General features: G+C 41.4%; 1 protein-coding gene across 2 annotated transcripts; it reads right to left on the bottom strand.

Moving 5' to 3' along the window:
* Positions 1–518: 518 nt before the first annotated feature.
* grhl2b (grainyhead-like transcription factor 2b) lies at positions 519–21190 on the bottom strand. 2 transcript variants are annotated; one of them, XM_085445814.1, is made up of 16 exons: positions 20826–21190; positions 18973–19144; positions 18368–18435; positions 16655–17027; positions 15988–16046; positions 15693–15849; positions 14803–14914; positions 10790–10884; positions 6995–7153; positions 6088–6145; positions 5772–5911; positions 2878–2915; positions 2648–2739; positions 1800–1885; positions 1606–1670; positions 519–1516 (listed from the first exon to the last, which is right to left on the bottom strand). In XM_085445814.1, the coding sequence occupies exons 1-16, from the start codon at positions 20843–20845 to the stop codon at positions 1402–1404; spliced, it is 1809 nt and encodes a 602-aa protein (XP_085301940.1). In that variant the 5' UTR covers positions 20846–21190; the 3' UTR covers positions 519–1401. The 2 variants fall into 2 exon arrangements, with proteins under 2 accessions (XP_085301940.1, XP_085301941.1); XM_085445815.1 differs by lacking the exon at positions 20826–21190 and adding an exon at positions 20538–20813.
* Positions 21191–21541: the final 351 nt, after the last annotated feature.

Below are 21541 nucleotides of genomic sequence, written 5' to 3'. Positions count from 1 at the left end.
AAAAAATATCAGTGGCTCCACATTATAGTTTATACATTCACTGAACAAGTTAAAAGAAAATGCCTGGATCAATCCTGGGAGGAGAAATAAAATCCCTTTAGGATTACATTAAAAAGAGTATCTGATGTAAGAATGAAGCGCGAAACAGTCGCTTTGGTGATCCCTTGTGAATAAACTAGCAGCTGAAAGCTTAAATATTATTTTAATAAAATAAACTCTTATTAGCTTTAGCTAGCTAGTGTACCGCGCTAACTGGAAAATGTTAGCATACTAACATTCCACATTACATCCTCTAGATTACAAATAATAATAGTTCAAATGTAGACAACTCACCTAAATTTTAAAAGCTTTAACATATATATATATTTATATATATATATATATATATATATATATATATGTATATATATATATACATACATACATAGCATAGTACAGCTCTAGCTGCTGTCTTTGACTCCAGTTCTATTCATTGTGTTTAATGTTGAGCTGCTTTAAAATGCACAAAGAAAACACACTTGTATATGTAATTTATTAGTTTGGCAACCAGACTTTTCTATGTTTAGTCTAACAGTCTTTCCTTGTGTACTAGTGAGCATGCTAGCATTTAACTCACAGACTCCTAATCACAGTTTTGCCAAAAAATGATATCGCCATACCTTTATTAATTTTTCAACACAACCAAACACTTGAGTTTCCAACAACAACAGCATATCGCGTGTCTCCAATGAGATTGTTTTTAGTCTTCAAATGTTATTCTCATTTAGGACTAGAAATCATATTTATTTTGACCTGTAAATACTACAACACGGCTGAAATGAAGGGATATGACATTTTAAAACTTAACGAGTACTGTTAAAGAGTACTAGTTAAAAGTCACTAAAATGTAGCACTTGAAATTCTTGGATAAATTGCGAAATTTAAAATCTCATTAAAGCATTAATAAATAACATCTAACAAAAAAAGGCCAGCATGCAAAGCTACTAAATTACTTGGGGTAAACTAAATCAAGCTGCAGCTAAATACAGTACATCAGGCATTTCACAAGTCTACTCCTGATGTGTTATTTGGCAACATAAAGTCTGTACAGAATGAGGATAAGCATACATATTCTTTTATACAAAACAAACATGCTGTGAAACTGGAGAATACGAATCTGTGGTCCATCATCTAACCCCAAACCAGTTCATAGGAACGTCCTTTCAACAAGACAATCAGGAAATGCAATTTGCTTCATAGTGTAACAGTGTGGGAGAGATATCACGTGTTTCCACGTTGACCTCAAAGCATCTGTACAGCTCCAGTGGACTGTCTCCAGTAATGCCAGTCAGCTTATCAACCAGTCACAGTGTCTCTTTTGATTTTTTTCCCCCACAGTCTCTTGAGTCAGTTAACAAGCTGTCAAATCTCCGTCAGCATGATCTTGAAGGCGTCTGCGTAGCTCTCGATGCTGAGGATGAAGGTGTCTTCGTTGGAGTAGTGCTCGATGATGTTATCGTCCATGTTCACCAGGATCCTGCCGCAAAAACAGCAAAAGTTTGATTTCGTGTGGAAAAAGTTCAAGCTCCAAGTTAGTTTCCTCTTCCTTTTGTTTGCCTCACTCACCCTTTCTTACTTTTCTTGTACACCTTGGCTATCCTCTCCGTCGGCACGCCATATTTCTCTGATATCTACCGATGAGAAAAAAAACCAGAAAAGAAGCAAAAATAAAAAAGCAGCTTATGAACAGGCGCTCGGGCTGCAAACAAACTGTGCCTTTGACATTAGTTCCCACGTACAAACAGAGAGGCATCACTCACAGCATCCATCAGGCCTCTGAGCGTGGGAGACTTCAGCATCAGAGCGTCGAACACCTCGTCTGTCTCCTTTCTGACATACAGCAGCACTGCAGACAGGAGGGAGGAGAGCAGGCCACCTTTTAGTTTATATACATAATAATGTGCCTATGATTGGAGTGCACAGACGGAAGCACTTAGAGGTATTGTGTTTGTCAAACTAATCAGCAACCATTTATAAATCCTTTTACTACTTTTCATCTGATGTCAACAGTCCTTCGGGGCCACACAAACACATTTTGTTTTTGTGACATTTTACAGACTAAATAAGCGATCGGAAATCTGAAAAATGCAGTTTCATAACAGCCGGGAGGCTGCAAAAGGAGGTGGTGTGACTCAGTGAACCTTGCAAGGAATGAACTTTCAGTCTCACAGAAGAAGAAGAAGAAGTGCTTGGAAGAAATGGAAACGTAAGCATCTGTGAAGCTCCAGAACAGCTGCTAAATGTACCTCTATCTGCTAACATACAGAAGATTACCCGGTGAGACAAATCATAGATGCTTCTGAGAACGGTTTCATGTTGCTTATCCAAATAATCAGTTAAATCAAAATGATCGAATTGTTACTAAGCGTAAATAGTGCTGCTCGTGTTACGTATGATGGAAAATATCTGGATGGAAAAGGTTCTGGGCACGGTGTTTCCCTTTCTCGGGCCTGATTTGTTATAAATTGCATCGTTAATCATTAGAAATGTCAAACTCTCTTGCGTATTTCCCTGCTCTCCTTCCTGGACTTTGTCATTTCTAGAAGGTCACTTAAAGAAGACAGAAGAGATGACGTCCAGGTGTAGGAGAAGGCGGCCGTGCTCGTACCTCTCTTGTGCGCCTCCTCTTTGATCTGCTTGTGAGGAGACGGGCACAGATCTTCATCTGACGACCTGAACATCCTCTTCACCACCACACTCCTGTAAACACAGAACAGCGTCAGGTCAAGCGCAAGCACGTCTTCTGTTTTCCATTGCGGTGATGTGCACTTAAACTGCTTTCATTTGCATGACTTATATTTGTATGAAAACAGGAGTTTCGTGTTGACGCGTACTCACCCTTCTCTCTCAATCTCCTCTGTGTTGAAGGTAAACACCTGAAAAGGAAGCTTTAGGTATTAGTGGCAGAAATTAATCTTATTGAAAATATAAAAACACGCAGAAATAAATCTAAAAGTCTTTTCTATATTTCTGCACATATACGATTTACATGGCTCCTTAAAAAACAGTTAAGCAAATGAGACGAGAATGTTTTGCTCGGTTGTTTTTGGAGAAACTTCTCGAGTAGTACAGATTTCTGTTGGGGTATGTATGTGAACCTTCTAAGATGACTTCACCCCGTGTTCGAGGTGACTGATCAGGTGTAATGCTCAGAGTATATTTAACTCCACAATGTTGATGGATTTCTGAATATAAACTGGACATTTGAGGTCCTTACACAAGATTTCTACTGGATTAGGAACTTTTAGGACTTGGATAGCAGGGCTTAGCTCAAGCCGTGTTCAGTTTGGGAGGAGAACCTCTGACCAAGGAACTCCTAAACCCTGCCAAAAGTCCTCTGTGAAGAAGGAAGACTTTTACAATGGCAGAGGTTGCTGGGGAAGTTAAGAAGCTGCCCAGTAGCAAGGCACCAGGTTTGGATGAGATTCTAAAGGCAACAACTGGTGAACCATCTGGTTCTTATATAGCTTTTCTAAACCTGCTCATTCACACAAGCCCTTCTTCTATCTAGGATTCACACAGATTCATATTCCGATGGATGCATTAGATTGAAGCAACCAGGGATCTAAACTACCAGCCTTCCAGTTAACAGATGACCTGCTCTACTTCCTGAGCTACGGCCACCCCAAATGATTTTCATGTGCAGGGAGGCTGGGCTGAGCCTTGGGGATAGGGTAAGGCTCTTGAAGGAGCCTGGAGTAGAACTGTTGATCCTCCAGGTCAAAAAGAGTTTGTCGATATGCTTTGAGATTTTGGTTAGAATGCCCCTTGGGGGCCTCCCTTTCTAGGTTTTCTTGGAGGAAGGGGCCGTAACACTATTATACAGGGTGGTGTATCTTGCAGTAAATTTTAAAACCCATGCCGAATGTAAAGTTTTACATGTAAATGTGTAATGTGTCCCATTCCAGACATGCAGCATATGTCCAAACAATAGTCAAACTCGTCTCGTGCAAGTATGTCTGGAGTCACGGCTGCTGTTCTGCTTCCCCAGCAAAGAGGACGTGTTTTGATCGTTACTGGTTAAATGGCTGAGGAATGAAAGCACTTTGAAATCGGATTATTCTTTTTGATACACCCTGTATATCTTGTCAACCCTGGGAATGCCCCAGGTTCCCCCAGGAAATACTGGGAAGTGTTGCTGGAGAAAAGGATGTCTGGAATACTGACTTTCAGGAAGCAGGTTAATTTTATTCTTCTTTGATTGTATAATTTATAGTTATAATTTGCTTCTTATATTCATTGTTTCATCCTTCCGGGCACAGATCCAGCAAAATATCCCAAAATATCCCAAGCCATCCCAACAATGGACTGTTCTCTCTGTTGAGGTCAGGAAAGCGATTCCGCTCCCTGAAGACCAACACAGAGAGACTGAGGAGGAGCTTCTTCCCGCAGGCGATACGGTCTCTCAATCACACCACCACACAGTACTGACCCACACATATGGTTCTTACACACACACTGGACTTTCTGGACATTGTTTTTGCACAACACTGGTCACTATATTCTTCATTTCCAGTACAGCTGCTGTTATTGTGTATATATTTATTTATATTTAGATTTCTTCATACATTCTTATATAGTTCTATATTGTGTATTGTGTATTTTGTTGTACAGTTATTTTATTTTCAACTTTAATTTATATATTTTATCTTATTCTTCCCAGTTAAATTTACCCTTCATTCTAATTTGTGTTGTACAGTTATTTCATTTTTAACCTTAATTTATATTTTATTCCTTCCTAGTTAAATTTACCCTTTTTAATTTTTCATATTTATTTCCTATCTTATTCATAGCCTTTTCCTTTTTTTGTTTTCTTTAGGTCACGAGCAGTTGTCCAAGCATTTCACTACATATCGTACTGTGTATGACTGTGTACGTGACAAATAAAATTTGAATTTGAATTTGAATTTGAAATATGGAGGGATGTTGAATTCTTGCGTGTTTGGATTCAGTGTTTTCATATCTCCAAACATAATGCTTCTTATTTATACCCTTAAACTTTATTTTGGGCTCCTCTGGCCAAGAGCAGATGGACAGCAGTAGCGTTCTCTTGTAGCCTTCTTGTGCACACCTTTGTTTTTCAGTCTTGTGCTACAGCTTTTACACATCTGGAGTGATTTTTATGAACCCACCGAGTCTTTATTTGTGTCTGACTGTATATTGATGGAGTTAAAACTCCTCAGAGACGCTTCAGTAACCTTTTCCAGCCGTAGAAGCAACAAAAACGCTTTTTCATAGGTCTTGTTTGCTCATGCCACGATACACTTCCTCCACAATATTAAAAAGATCAGACCTTGATCCTTGCTCGCTATATAAAAACATGGTATCACTTCACACCCAATTCTCATTTCACCTGCTAATCCTCAAGGTTCACATACTTTCACCACTCACAGATAATATTAATGACTGAACATTTTCATATATTTTCATCTCTTTTGTTTAATTCTGCCAAAGACAGACTCGAGGTAAGCTTCCTCTCAGCCTGTAGGCTCTGCAGGCGCGCCATTATTTGTTCCTTTTATCCAGTTTTCTTAATAGGTCTTTGTTTATCCCATTGTGTTTCCTCTTTCATGTTGCCACCTACTGAGTTGGGGCTCTCTTTATCTACTCTAAGGACATGTGTGAAATTCAGATATTTTGGGTTACCTTTTTGCAAAAATACAAAGTTTGCTTTTTTTCTTCTTTTTTTTTAAAAAAAAAAAGAAGAAGAAGAAAAAGAAGAGGTGACCTACCTGTCCGGCTCTCTGCAGGTTTCCAAAGTGAACATCGGGGATGAAGAGCACGGGCTGGGCATCCAAGTCGGTCATGGTCTTGAAATAGGTGGTGTCGGACTTCTTGGTGGCACTTATCACCCCGACGCCTCCGTCTTTCCCTGGAGATAAGTCCAAATGAAAAAAGCAGAATATGAATAGCAACAATTATTACTTATGAAGGGGAGATATATTCACAGTGATTTGCAAACCTCAAACTGAACCCTGGAGCTATAATTTTCTCTGATTATTTTTTCATTTTCATTCAAAACTAAATTATTTCTCACTCGGCTCGTACCTTTCGACTTCTTGCGTAACAGTTTTCTCTCCTCATCCCTTATTTTCCTCTCAGCTCCCTGGAAACAAAAAGAAAAGAGACATCAGTTTGTGTATACGAACAAGCCTCAGAAAAAAAACACATCTGTGTGTGTGTGTGTGTGTAAGCTTCATTTTGTGCAGAGGATGCATAAACTGACCACTAGAGGGAGGACTGATGTCATGATATAACTGCCTCACTGCAGCTACCTGTCTGAATATTTTACAGTGAGTGCGCCTCTTACTGGTAACTCCCAGCAGCTCAGAACACACAAGTAACTTCAGCTTAATGACTTCACGTCAATGCCACATGAACTGAGACAAAACCAGACAGCAGTTAAACTCACAGTAGCGTATTTCTGTTCAAGCTTCTGAATTTAGTTCACTGTTTGAGCTGTTATGTAATCTGTACAGAAAATGAAGGCACGAACTTCATTTATAGTCCTTTAAACTACAACTTCTTTAAGTCACACATTTTAGGCGCCTTTAATTATTAAAGAAACAGCTCACAACAAAGATTAATGAGGGTTTTTTTAAGGAAACAGGTCACAGTTCATGAAAAGAGTTTTTGAGGGTATTTATTGTCACCCTGAGTAACACAAGGCAAGTGCATTTTTATATCCATTGTATTCAAGAAAAGGCAGACACCTGATATCTCCATAACTGGGCAACTCACACCAAAACAATCTAGATGGACAAAAACGGCATTATAGGCCAGAGGGTAAACATGCACATGTGCGATTGGAGTGGGCTGTCCCTTTAAAATCTCTCCTGAGAAATGAATGAGTCAAGAAAATAAGAATAATCAAACTTACTAAACAAATAAGGCGCATTTGGTTCTGGCTAAAGGACTCCACATATAAAGAAATACAGAAGAAGTGATCTATCACCTTGTCACAGAAGACCTTGATCTGTGAGTAGGCCCTGTGCAGCGGCCTGTTGCTGCGGTTGTTATAGCTATAAGTGTCAATCTGGATCATCAGAGGAAGACCCTTCACCCCCTTCTGAGACGAGAAGTCTGTGCTCAGGCAGTTCACTGTGATGAAGATCTTCAGGGACACAGAACAAGGAAGGAGAGGTGGAAATGTTAAAATACTTTAACTCTGCAATTTAGGAATAAAAGTACACTCAGTCCTCACTTTTTTAGATACGCTGCTCTTTAACGCAGATATCCAATCGGCCAATCACATTGCAGCAACTCAGTTCATTTATGCATGCAGACATGGTCAAGACAACCAGCATCAGACAGCTGTCAGACAGTATTTCAGAAACGGATTTACTGGGATTTTCCCACACAATCATCTCTAGGCTTCACAGGATGGCATCACGAGCTCGAATAACTATCTTTACAACCAAGGTATGCAGAAGAGCATCTCTGAATGGGCTACAGCAGCAGAAGACCACACTGGGTGACACTTCTGTCAGCTCAGAACAGAAAATTTAGGCTGACCAAAATTGTACTCTGGAAGATTGGAAGAATGTCGCCCGGTCTGATGAGTCTCAACTTCTGCTGCAACATTTAGATGGTGGAGTCAGAATTTGACATAAACAACATGAAACCTTGGATCCATCTTGTCTTGCATCAATGATTTAGGCTGCTTGTAGGTGTAATGGTGTGGGGAAATTTTCTTGGCACACTTTGGGCCCCTTAGTACCAATTGAGTATCATTTAAACACAATGTACCCATCTTCTAATTGCTGCTTCCAGAAGTATAACACGCAAAATCTCAAATCACCCCAATGAGTTCAGATGTACTCTGATGGCCTCCACAGCCATCACATCTCAATCCCACAGAGCACCTTTGGGATGTTGTGAAATGAGAGATTCACATCACAGAACGTGCAGCAACTGTGTGATGCTATCATTTCAATATGAATCTAAATGTCTGAGGAATGTTTCCAGCACCTTGTTAGAGTCTGTCCATATTTAAATCCCAAAGCGAGCCAGCATGTTTTCATTTTAAAACTCAAATGTTCGGCATACATAGTTTTGTCAGCTCTGAAACACCTTTAGTTAGCCAGCGGGAGCCTTTCCCTCCCTTTTTTTGACAGACACTTGGCTGTTAAGTGTCTAACAAACAAAATTCCTTTCCCCTGCGATGTGTTTTCTTCTCAGCAGATAAAAATCAAAAGTACAGAGATAACAGATCAGTGAGAAACTGTTTTCTTTTTCATGTGGTGGTGTTCCCATCAGTTAGAAAAAAAAAATCTGTTATGTTTCTGCTTTTCTTGTTCGTCAAGCCTCGGCACACATCGCCATCAATCTTTGGTCTGTGTTATAAATGTGCAGTACAACAAAAGCCAAGGAGGTTGGTCATTAACTTGAACCATAAAAACTCCATTATCTACAGCAGCCAAGAGGAAAGCCTGTGGAGAAGAGGCAGGGTCAATGCTAAAGCGCCATTCTTTTATTATTCTCTGCTCTGCAGTACTTCTCTCACTTTTATTTTCTCTGATTTTTCTATTTAAACACCAAAGCTACAACCGTTAACTGCACCACCCGTTTATAAATACATGGCAGAGCAAGGTGAGCCGCTAAAAAGAAAAGAAAAAAATTGATAAAGATCGAGTAACTGTTTCTCAACAGCACCCTGTTGGAAGACTACCAGCTTAAATCCTTGAGATGTACTTTAGTGACATGTAGGAAGATTACTCGGCCTCATAAAATGAAAATAAAATATTACATGGGAACTTATGCTGTGCACTCTCTCTGGTTTCTATTTATGAAGCAATAAACTCCATTAAAAGTTTAAAATAATAAATAAATATAATAAAAATAATCAAGTACTTGTGCAAAGGGCTAACAAAAAAATCTCCCATTTCTCTCAGAGTAGTTTGTTTGTCTTCCCGTACAATAATAACTTTTCTCTCTAGACAGATGGGCTCTTGTGTCTAAATATTATGTAGCATTGGTCCATTTTTATGCTCGGGCGGGTCAAATCCTGCTGTTTTAACAAAGCTGTGTCTCTCTGATAGACACAAGGTGTTTTTAGGCTTCAGTGCCGTGACCCACGGGCATTAGAAAATAGTGAAACAGGTATGTTACTCTCAACTCATTACAAGGTGGTGCTTGCAAACGTCCCTGGCTGTCACTGGGCAGGCATCACTTTTCAGTCTGCAGGGATAATGGTGTAAACAACCATATTGTAACCCAAACCACAACCTCTTCTTAAACCTAACCAAGGAGTTTTTGGTATCTGCACCTAACCTGTCACTAAAAGCAAAGGTTAAACTGAATGGAAACAAATAAAAATTAATCTCCCAAAACTGGGACAAAAACTGTGATTTCTTGGTGACAGAACTGTGACTTCTGAATGCAGCTCAACAAAAGAAGGCCAATAACTCTTAATATTCGATATTTTCCACTGCTGATGAGTCAAATCAACAATGTCAAAGGACATGCTGACATGGGCACAGTATTTAAACGTTGCATCTGCAAGCCACTTTGCAACCCACCATCACCTAAGCCCCTCTTTTTTCTGCTGTGTCTGATGTCGCAACTGTTGTTCTGGGTTTTGCAGCTGTTTTGATCTCTTTAGGCTTCACACAATAGAACAGTATAACAGTTGTAATCTTCCTTTGACTAAAGCGGCCCCTGACATAAGTTTTTCTTCAAATAAAAAGCACTTAAAGCAGGAACCTCTGTTTCAGGCGTGCACACCATATCATTTGCGCTTTACTCTGAAAATAGTTCTATTGTGTTTAATTGAGGCTCAGCCTCTGGGTGTTGTGTTCTTCTTTATTGCCTTACATCTTATTCATTTGACAAGCAGTGTTTTTCAACTTGCTATCAGGCATATCAGGCGTGTAAAAACATATCATGGAAGTGAAAAAGACTCTGTCTCTTTAAAGTCCTCCTGGTTTTCTTTTAGTTCTGACAGAGAAGAGCAAATAGACTAAACTAGCAGGGCAGTACACCTGTTTCCGTGGTTCAACATGCATACGTTCAGGCTCAATAGTTGTGCAGATTCAGAGAGGCAAAAAGAGTGACAGAAGGAAAGAAAGACAGAAAAAGATGAACAGACAGAGCAAATATTTATCTAGAGAAGTGAGCTTGCATTTTCTCCAGCACTGTCTTTGTCCCCAGGCTGCTATTACAATGAAAGAGGCACACAACACGGAGTGATTCACACAGTCGCTGGTGCTCACACAGAAATGAGGGCAAAACAAACAACAGAGGGTGGGGACGGAGACTAGTGTGTGTGTTGGCCCTTGGGGGCACTCTGGAGTTCAAACACCGGCGGGGCTCCGTTTAAGGAGTGGCCACAAAGGAGGACAAACAGAGCAAAGCTACGCAACACTGCCCGGCAGTTTTATGACACGCAGTCAAAACCACTCCGATCACAGCGGCAGAAACCATTTGCCAACGTTTTAGGAATCAATTGTTGATTTCAAAATGAGCGCAAGAGCGTTAGTGATGCCTACGGGTCAGGCAGGTGCTTGCATCACATTCGAAAGTGCTTTTGTTTGCCAACAACTGAATCAGCTCAAAAAACCTGTCCCACTGCTTTTTCTTATTTCCAACACGCCTCCAGCAAGAGTAAATACTATGGAGTTTCTGGGAAAATTACAATGACATTTATTTCCTACACACACACGCACACACACACACACACACACACACACACACACACACACACACACACACACACACACACACACACCCAGCCGTAATAAATTTGTACCTTGGCCTCTTCGTTCACATCCCAGGTGAAGGAGACGGCGTTGTAGGCGATTTCTTCAATGTTGCTGATCGTGTTGAAGCTCTCCTTGTAATCAGCTGTGGGGACACACGGGGACACGGTTCATTTCAAGTATGAGTTCTTCAGCAAACAGTCATACCGCCCCTCAAACCGGTCAATAAAAGCAGGTAGCTATTGTTATTTAAGATAAGCAATGAAATGACACGCTTCACTTTTGTGAGATAAAGCCTTATCGGCAAGCGCAAACAGAGACTCGGGCTTCAAAGGCAGCAGGAGGAAACACAGAAGACTATTGGCCGCAGAGGACCACATTAAAAGCCAGTCAGATGAGTGCATCAGATTCATATTGTTGACCTCAGACTTACAAACAGGATGGACTTGCAGGGCTGTGGTATGCTGGCATAATGACTCACATGTGGCCCGGGATTTTATTTCAATGTAAAGAGTGAATCATGACTATCATTACTGTAAGAATGAATTTACGTCTGTCTATTTTAGCAAAGAGATTTCACGCGTCCCTTCATTTTGAGGATTTAGACTGTAAAACTGCGGAGAGATTTGTGCTCATGTGGCCCATTTCCAAAGGTTTATATCGTTATTTGGAAGGAACGCCACAAATATGCAGATAATGAAGAAAGCATTGCCTGCCACACAATTTTTTGCCACTAAGTAAAGTATAGAATCCATCATCCATCCATCATCTCCAAGAAATAGCCTTGGAATAAAAATCTTCGTGTGGGAGGATGAGATCCAATTGTGATCAGTTCAATGCCCCCCGCCCCCTCTGTCAGTGACTGCTCATCTCCTCCCTCAACCTAACCACCGTTACAGCAATACTTCCTGCTTTCTGAACAGGTGCACAAAGCTGCAAGGCGAGCAGCAACAACATGCCTGTCTGCTAACAGCCCACTTTAAGTAGGCTCATTCAAATGATCCATTCTGTGACGCTGCCCAGGGGCACGACGGATCCCGCCTCATCCCCACTAACCCCCACGACTCGCTATTCACCTCAGATCACCGAATATCTTCGAGTTACCGCCGCGCAGTCTGAGCTAGCTGAAGCTGCGGGGACGACGGCCCGTCCTCGATCGCTGGCCTGGTTTGTCAGCATGATCTTTAACGAATGTATACTTTTTGAAAGATGAGCGTGTCCGTGTGCAGATAATATCTCTCTGTTGATACATGATAACGATCTTTGTATCATATATGCACACCTATAAACAGAAACTCATTACACTAGCAAATGCCAAACAGGGTGTCAAAGAATTGCAGGCTGAAAAAGCTACCACACTTCCTCCAAACAGACGCACACATGCGATTACATGAAAACAGCAGTAAAATACCTTTAATTTCCAAGTAATCATGTTAATGCTGAGATGAATTCAAGTTCTTGCTTTGCAGTTATTTGAAGACTATTTATGTAATTTGATAATAAAATGTGCCATATAATCTTACTCTTTCTCTTAACTGTGTTTTCCTATGTGTCTATGAAGGGACCAGGAAAGCAGACAGCTACATTTGGTGCACCTGGGCAAAGCAGTCCTGGATGACAGAAACTCTTATGTTGGCTCATTAACACCTAAATTAGCATGCTTTCCCTTTAGTTAACCTCTTTTTTATTTAAGTTTTGCGACTCATCTCTCGTTTCATTTAGTTATAACAATCTCTTATTTTATTGTCGTCCGCTGTGTGATCATTTCTGCACTTATCGTAGTCTGGGAACCCGTCTAGAAAAAGTGGGCTCCTATCCAGGATCTGAACACTGAGCCCTTTTGCAAACTGAGGTTTTATCTTCTAGGATTGCCTGGGTGCCCTGTCACAGCAACAGCACAGTGGCTCTAGATCCCTTTAAAAGTACAGTTCGGCATTTTGAGAAATGTTGTTATTAGATGCCTCATATCACTTTCAAATCCGTGGTCACAGTCAGGAAACAGGAGGCTCTGTTTATCATCAAGACTACTATACTTTCTGTCTGTCCTGAATACACAGTAAACCAAACAAACACGACTAAAAGTCAATAATGGATCTTCCACAGGGCTTTAGGAAAACATTTAATGCCAAGATACTGAATCCTGAGTTGGCCCATGTGAATCCTAGAAAGTGCTTTGAGTGCTCAACTCAGTTGCTGCCTCTGCAAGCTGCTTTGCAACCCATCCTCCATCCTAGCTCCTTGTCCTCATGCTATAACCAAGTTGCTGTGCATACTTTTATCTCGGAAATCAGATGTCACTCCTGACCTTTGTGGGTCCAGACTTTATTTTGCTCTTGAGCTCCATGTGTATTTGTGACACACTAAATAAGCAAGCCACAAATACATAGCAGTGGTTGCTGTTTTACAGTTTTACTAATGTCAACATGCATTTGGATTGTGAAGTTGGAGTTGCTGGGGTTTCTCCAACTTCCTGAGTTGGAAATTTGACTTGATGGGTGTTCCACTTGAAAATTCTGATTTGGAAGTTGGGATTTACCACTTCAAATTGAATTCTACTATAGCTGCAACCTTCAAATCTTCTTTGTAAAGTAAAGTTTTTAACCCAAGCTTTTCAGGAGGAAGCGTGCACGTCATTACGTAATAAAAAGCAAGGTGGATGTAAAGGAAAAAAGGGGAAAAGGTTATTTATTCCACACATAACTACAACTACAAAACAAGCCTCCAGTTGAACTCTTGATTATATGTTTATCTTACTAATATACCTTAAACAACTGTCAGAAAACTGTTGCTCCACATCGTGCTTACTTGCCTAACTTAATCCACGCATGCCGGGCCGGCCCAACCACACAGACCAACAGACAGACAAACAGAACAGACTCACAAAACCAGGGAGAAAAAATGGAGCACAACATTTACAAAATCAGCTTAAAAAAATCAAGAACAAACATTAAAAACGCAACAAGTTAAAGCTCATAACATATTATTTAAATGTGACTTAATATATTCAAGCTAAATATTGGCCTGAATTCTCTATGACTACAACAGCAGCATTAATCATATATCTTTTGTCTCTGATTAGAGCCTACTTTCACTAAAGTGGTCCTGACACAACTGTCTTTGAAAATGTTCAGTTCTTCCAGTGGATCTACCCATCCGAGAGCAAACTGACCAATATTTTCTTGACTAAAAATGAAAGAAGTCCAAAATGTTAACGGGTTTGGCATCCTCTGGATCGTCTCTCCCGGCAGATGTAAAGATGTGTGTGAATTGTAGGCTGATTGGGACTTGTCTCGGGTTGTATAAATATAAGAATTAAGATGAAGATCTAAACTGGGGAAGAATTACTTCCAACAGACCACGACCAGCTAAGGTAACAGTGTGGCTAGCATTCCTCTCCCTGTCCTGACAAGCTGCCTATGTCTGTGTGTGCTTCTCCCATCGAATTCTCCCACATACCTCTACATCTCCGCTCTCCGAGCAGGCCCTAGCTTGTCAAAAGGCAAACCGCCTACTCGCTTCTCACACACACTCATTCAACAAGGCGTAGAAAAAGACGGTTCAAATTCAAATGCATCAACTGAAAATCGACGGCAGACAAAAGGTCAAAAGTGTGACGATTACGAGTCTTCAGATGAGAACGCGTTTACCCGTGGGAAACGCTGTGAGACGGAGTTTCACAACTTCAAGTTGAACCCTGCTTTGGATTATTGTTTTTCTCTCTTTTCACAATTATTTCTGCTCAGTCTCCCAGGTAATGTGAAAGAGATTAGAGGATTTAAGTGGTGGGTCTCAGCCATACGTAGACATTAGGAGACTCAGGTGTGTGTGCGTGTGCGACGGCCCAGCCTTTTGTCTGATGGTGGGCAGCTGTACGGCCACAGACAGACATCTGGGTGGAGGCTTGTTTGCTCTCAGTTTAGCAATGCTGTGTTTATTGGTTAAGCACATTCCAGCATAAATGTGTCATCTTGTCCTTTGCTTTGTGCGTTTTCATTCACTCATCTGTTCAACATGGGAAGGAACATGAAGACAAAAAGATGGAGGGAGGCAGTGAAAGTCTCACCGATGTCCAGGACTCGCTGTTTGGCCGTGTGCTGCCGGGAGTGCCAGTACTTCCAGTATTTAAGCTGCTCGTCTCGGTTCTTATCCTCACTGAACACCACCATGATCACACTCTGAGGAGGGAGACGAGACAGAAAACAAAACGTTAACACGACTTATGAGTCAGACAACACCAGTCCTATCTGACATTCATTTTTATATTACAGCTTGGCTTTTATTTGTAACTTTGGACTCAGATTATCTCCAGAGAGTTGCATCAATATAACAACAAAAAGGGGATGATCACCTTAAAATTTACCCAAGTTTTAATAAACTCTGTCTGAGTGATTAGGGTTAACTGTTTCCTGCTTATCCTAGCCAAACTGCTCACATCATAATGGCCAAGCTATGAAAAAAAAATCACATTTTATGAAGTTAAAGGCACATATTTTGCTACTTCACAGCTTCATACTGGACTCTATCTTAATCTGAGAGTTTATCTGCACTTTCCATCTGCAGCCAGAGCCGGGCCTTGAGATGACTACATTAGCGATAATACTCTTATTGACACCACAAAGAGAAAATAGCAGAAAATCCGCTTTAAAAGTGAACATTTGGAGGAGCTTGAAGCCTTTTAGCTCAAGGGGATTACTCCTGCATATGGTGACCTCATTTGGGAGTTTGGAAATGTGTAATACGATCAGCAGCCAATCACATAAAATAAGGAAAAGAACAACAGATTCTCCTTAATTTCTTACCTTTGTTTTAGCTCTGTTTTTCATCTCCACATATTCTTCTGGGCAGTATCCGATTCATAACATCTGAGTTTATATTTTAGCAATTTTAGCAATTTTACTTGCTACAGGTCATAATGCCGAAAGAGAGATTAAAGACGGATGTGGACATGCTCACCCGGACTTTACTGATGGGGTGTCGGAGGCGCTTGTTGGCGCTGAGCTCGTTGAGCGTCACAGCGTAGAACTGGCCTTTGTTCAGGTAGGTCATCGGCCCTTCGCCCTGCTTCTGACGCAGCGAGCGCGTGGCGTCCAGCGTGTACTGGAAGCTGTCGCTGTACACACAAACACACCGAGAGCCCCGTGACTGGAAATGACAATCGCACCGAAAGGCTCTTCTGGTTACAAAATGGTCTGCATGTGAACATTTACGCCACAGCCACTGTGATAGCAGGTGGGCTTGAGTCACTTACATTCCCTCCTGATGAAATAAGAAGTCACCTGTGGCTAGAGAGGAAGGCGAGTGGTACTTCTGTTGAAAAGGCACAAAAACACAGAAAAAGAGGAAATTATTCAATATAAAGGCACATTTTAGAGGAACTGCTCAAACAATGCTGCAGGTGGAAAGACGTGAAGGTCCTGGTCAGCTGGAGACCTCCGAGCTACAGGGAGCACATCGGATGGACGAATGTAGTGAGCCTTTAACCTCTGAGTGATTCATATTTGTACATTTATCAGTCTCTGTCCAGCATATACAGTTCAAATCATCAGCAGTCCTCTTGTGTTACATTTCCTGTTTTAGTGCCTGCTTTATTTCTCTTCCCGGCATGCCTTCTAGCACCTCATCATTCATGCAGCGGTGGTTTATAGGATTATAATAACAACACAGCAAAAAGAAGAAAAGAAGCAGACCTGATCCTGTCATTGCAATGCATTGTGGTCTACTGAGCAGCTTTGGACAGTTGCTATATTCGCTGATTATCTTGTAGATTTACTGGCATCAACAGCACATAAACTACAATGCCCAACAAGTTTAGCACCAACAGTGTGCTTTTTTTGTTCAGTGTTCCCTTAAAAAGAAGCCGATTCTATGTTTATCTTCATCAGTGTCTGTTCATGTCACACTCTTTCCATTCTCACCGCGTCTCGTTCCTCTTCGTACGGACTGTCAGGCGGGCTCTGCTCGTCGTCTTTGGCGTACGAGTTGTGACTGACCGTGGTCACCTCATACGGACTCTGTTCGTAGATCACCCGCGCCGAGTCTTCTCCTTCCACCCTGTAGTGAGCCCCCCCTCCTGGCATGAAGACGGGCGCATATACCTCGGCCTTCACCACGGCAACAGCCGGAGAGCCTCCGTCCCCCGACCCCGTCGAGCCGCTGAACTGCTCCCGCTTGGTCTCCTGGTGCTCGGTGTTCAAGGACAGGTTGACGGGGACGGACTTGAGGACCTGAACGCGGTTGTCCACCATCTCCACCTCGCTTTGGCTGCTGGGGTTGTTCTGCAACATCGGCCTGAATAAAAACATGAAATTAATAGGATTACATGTGTTTCCTTGTGAAACGCACAAACTATTAGATAGTAAAATTATTGGGTGAGCTACATCTTGAGGTAAATGTCTGCTGCTCTCTTTACGGCCTCAACAAAAAAAAATAAAATAAAAAAAATAATCATAAGTAGCCCTAAAACTGATGTTCGTTTTAGTAAAAGAAAGGTTCCCTGTGGTGTCTTTTGTGTGGGTTTGATGTACGCTAAAGCAACAAATGGAATAAAACAGGTAAAACATGCATTCACTATAAATAGATATCTGTATATGAATATGCAAAATCTGTCTGCAGGAGGCAAAAGCTTTGGCACTTCAGGAAGCTTTTTGGTTTATGAACAATCAGGTTTTGGTTGCATGCAGGTAAAAAGCCTGCATGGAGGGCATAAAAGGCTAAGCATTTGATGAACTGCGATCTCAAGACCACTGATTATAATCTGATGATGTTTAATGCAGGTTTTTGTAATTTATATGAATACAGCAGTGACTTAGCCGATTCCCAGAAAAATCACATTGCGACTGTATTTTGTGCTTCTTTGCTGTTTTTTAACTTCAGGGGGTCTTTTTTTGGCTTAACTCTAATAAACATGGTTACAGAGGGTCAATGCAGGTCTTTAAAAAAGTCCCCTTTTCATATTTTAAGATGTAAAAATGCGTTCGCCACTAAAATACAACACATGCCGGTTTATGTAGAAGAAGAAAACTCCAATGAGAAGCTGCTTTCATTTAAAGGTTAGCACTAATTTGCAAGTCAGCGTTGAAGAGCTGAAAAATAATAATAAAATAAACGTAATGATGCTCCCAGGCACAGTTTCTCTAAACACTCACGCAGCATGTTGTCTAAATGGAAATGAGGCGATGTTTCCCTTTTTACAGATCAGTAAGTAGATAACAGCAGTTTGCTCCCAGAGCCGGAGCGTATTATATCATCAAATCTTTTGTATTCTTCTTTTTTCCTCAGGGAGCGGGAGCCTTTCATTGGCTTCAGTCCAGTCTGGGCTTCTTTCTTTCAGTATCAGTGCTTGGAGTGAAACAAGACTCACTGATCTGTGATATTTTCACACGTTCATGCTCCTGGTGTTTGTCTCATATCACTGCGACCTTAGATTAGATGACTCGCTACTATTGTAACTGAAAGCAATTTTTGAAGAAATGGCTTTTTGTATTAAACAGTTTTCATAGAACATCTTTTTAACTGTCTACTTTCATTGCACTGAGCGCCCTTGTTTGTTTCCACCTGCTGCTGGAAACGTCGACCACCATGTTGGGCGTATTTTCGTGGTGTTTCGAACGAGGCGAGTGTTCACTGACCTCTTCTCCTGTTCCTCTGTAATTTCAGTGGCTTTGGAAAGTTGCAGAAGTCTCTTTTCTTTGGGCACCTACAGAGAAAAGGAGGACAGTCAAGTCACTCTCGGTCAAGCCTATAAGGGAGCTGTAGCTCCCAGTTTAGTGTCCCACATGCAACATGTCACCTGTTTACGTCAGACCTCTGTGCTGTGTAATGTTTCAGTCGATTCAGTTAAAACAATTGTCATTGTGGTCTGATTTAACTTATTTGACAAATCTAAATAGAAAGGAAATGTTCAAAATATGTTAATTAATATGCTGCTACATTTTAATTATTATTTCATCTCCTTTCAGCCAGCTTTCCTCTGATTGGCTGCCCCTCACAAACAAAAAGCTCTGATCAGCAGGTGAGTGCCTGAGATGACCATATTGGGGATATCTGATCTCAGTGACATCATAAACGTCAATCAGTAGAAAAACTGTGTTCAGAGCTTTTAGACAGGGCTTACTTGCACACACACCGAGTTCATTATCACTTTTGCTATGTTGAATGTTTCATTAATGGTACAGATGCATGAAAGAATCAAAGGCGAAGGACAACAGGTGCTCTTTATGAGGGTTTTGGGCACCTTGTAGTAGTCGTAGAGCAGACCCAGGGCGTTGGCACTGTCCTCGTCTCCATTGATGCTCATCATCGCCTTGGTGGCGGCTGTCAGCGGGTTCTCCAGGTACGACCGCCACGCCTCATCCTCGCTGGTGTACGCCCTCCTCTCGTTGGGGACCACCACTACCAGACGTTTGCTTGAGAAGCACAGGGATTTAAACACTGTTTTACACATGTACAGTTTTTTTTGGTAGGCGATCAAAAAAACATGACAACTGTTATTTTCCAGGCTGAACTGTGATGGATGAACTAATTAGCTAGAGCAGCGTTCACGCCTGTCTGTTTTTCTCTGTGTGTTTTCCTCTTTGCTCTTTAGGCTCACTTAAGATCAGATCAGAGACCAGTTAAATACACACAGTGTTGCCACAACATCTCTCTGAGCTCAGCCAATCACAGGAAAGGCTCCGAATGTGGCAACTTGCACAACGAAATGCTCCTGTCATGTCTGACAGTGGCCATTTTTCATTTGGCTTTCATGTTTGTGGCTTCAACACACTTCTAGACATTTACACAGGAAATATTAATGAGAATTTTTTTCTTTCATAGATCTCTGTGTAAGTGTATGAAAGATCCGCTTTCTCTATTTGTGCACTGCGACCAGTGATGCAAAAGCTTTATACAGAAAATAAAGGGCAAAAGAGAAGCTCCGCTGTGTCTTCCTTATACTGAGTCACACAAAAAGGCACGATGGCATGCTTTCTTTACCCGGCTGCAAATAAATAATGCTCCTGCCTTTGGATCGAGCTTGTATTGTGAAAGAGGGTCGCCGGAAAGCAGACGTCTGAGCGATGTTTAGGAGTTTTGGAGCTTTAATCTGCTGGGTTTGAGTAAATGTTAACGCTGTGTGTCAAAATAGAGGCAGACACCTGCTGCTTCCCCTTATGCGGGAGACAGCAGCTCTGCAGAAAAACTGGAAAATCAACTATGGGCAGCCACACTTTGACAACCATATTTGTTGCAACATATACTTCTAATAGTGATGATAATGGATGAAATAATAATTGATTATCGTGTTGGGAATGATCTAACTAAATGAAATAAGGCATAAGATTATTTTTAATGCAGTTAATCCCTGTTATAACAATATTAGACACAATTACAATTTAAATTACACAGAATTTGGAGAAAGCAGGACACCTGTAACATCTGGTCTGTATTATTAATATTATTATGATTGTTAAGGAAAAAATAACATTTTTAATTTTTAATTTTCAAGAGCAAAATCCTTCTGACTCTAAAATTTTAGCGCTGCAGTCCAAAGGTTGATTTCTTTAAAATAACTGTTAATAAATAAAGGAGTTTGTATATCCCGTTAGAAAACAACAGAAGAGACCAGCAGGCTTTACAAACTGTTCCCATTCACAAGCAGATCCAACACGCTCTCTAGGCCTTAAATAGGAGGAGGGAATGAAACGATGCAATGATATCCAAAAGCAGCACAAAAAAGTATATTTTTTTAGTTAAAGTGTTTAAAAATAACAGTCCTTGCACCCTGAAGGTTTTCCCATCAGTCAAAAATGGCGAATTCACCTCTAATGAAATCCACGGCGCCAAGCTTGTCAGCTTCTCCTCCAGGCCCTAGAACAGCTTCATATCTGTCATAAACAGTCCAAACGGAGCGAAACCGGTACGCGAGCCCCATTTTACACCCCCCTTATTATTATTATTTTTTAAAGTGTGTGTGTCCTAAACAAAGGTAATCCCGGGTTTAAAGCAGCTTCGTTTTAATAACAGACTCAAAAGAAAACACTTGAACAACTTTCTCCCCCCCGCATGTAGAAATCAGCAAAGATCCTCTCCTCTGGCTCGATCACTTACTTGTCTGTCTCCTGTGACATATTTAGCTTCCTCTACGATTCTTCCTTGTGAAACTGGACTTTCAAGTCGGAGCAGGTAATAGAGTGAGAGTGAGTTGCCAGAAGTTGGGCTACAGGTAAGTCGACTTTTTCTCGCCCCGCTTCTTTTCTCCCTGCCCCTCTCTCCCTCTCTCTCCTCTCTCTCTCTCCCTGTGTTTGTGTTTGGCTTGCCTCTCCTCCGCTCCTTCCACCTGGGCAGGTAAGGCAGCAGCCAATCCCTCTGCGTCTCTCTCGCTCACCTTAAACGTAGATTACGGTGACAAACATCAGCGTGTCATACTTAGCGCATTGCGATATTTGCCATGACTCTCTTTTAATGGCAGCCGGTCAACTTTGTGGCTCTGAATTCTTTCACAGTGGAACAATTGAGGCTGAGGGCGAGTCTGCCCGCTGATTGGCTGCTGTCGAGGGGAGAGGAGATCCGATTGGCTGCTGGGGGCAGGTAGAGGCCCACCTTACCTGCGAGCGAAGCAAAGACAGAAAACGAAGACACACAGGAAACAGATTAGATTTACGGATTTTTACGGCTTCAGATATGATTTGATTCTGTTATGATTGATTATGTTTGAAACAGGAGGACTCGAGGCGTGACTGCACAGCCTCGAACTGGCCACTCACTGCCTCAGGCTGTCTTTCATTCCCCCATCGGCTGATTTTACTTCTGACCCCTCAGATTTC

This window comes from Copadichromis virginalis, linkage group LG22 (genome assembly GCF_057382275.1).
Source record: "Copadichromis virginalis isolate Kocher_CV1m ecotype Utaka linkage group LG22, C_Virginalis_male_GT1.1, whole genome shotgun sequence".
Lineage (NCBI taxonomy): Eukaryota > Metazoa > Chordata > Actinopteri > Cichliformes > Cichlidae > Copadichromis > Copadichromis virginalis.
The sequence above is the reverse complement of the archived record's forward strand: the minus strand, read 5'-3'. Positions and strand labels throughout refer to the sequence as shown.

Coding starts and splice junctions, on each gene's coding strand:
- grhl2b (XM_085445814.1), bottom strand. CDS start 20,845: ATGTCACAGGAGACAGACAA. Junction 19,145..20,825: donor ATGTCACAGGAGACAGACAA/GTAAGTGATCGA, acceptor GTGCTTCTCAAG/CAAACGTCTGGTAGTGGTGG. Junction 1,517..1,605: donor TACAAGAAAAGTAAGAAAGG/GTGAGTGAGGCA, acceptor TTTTTGCGGCAG/GATCCTGGTGAACATGGACG.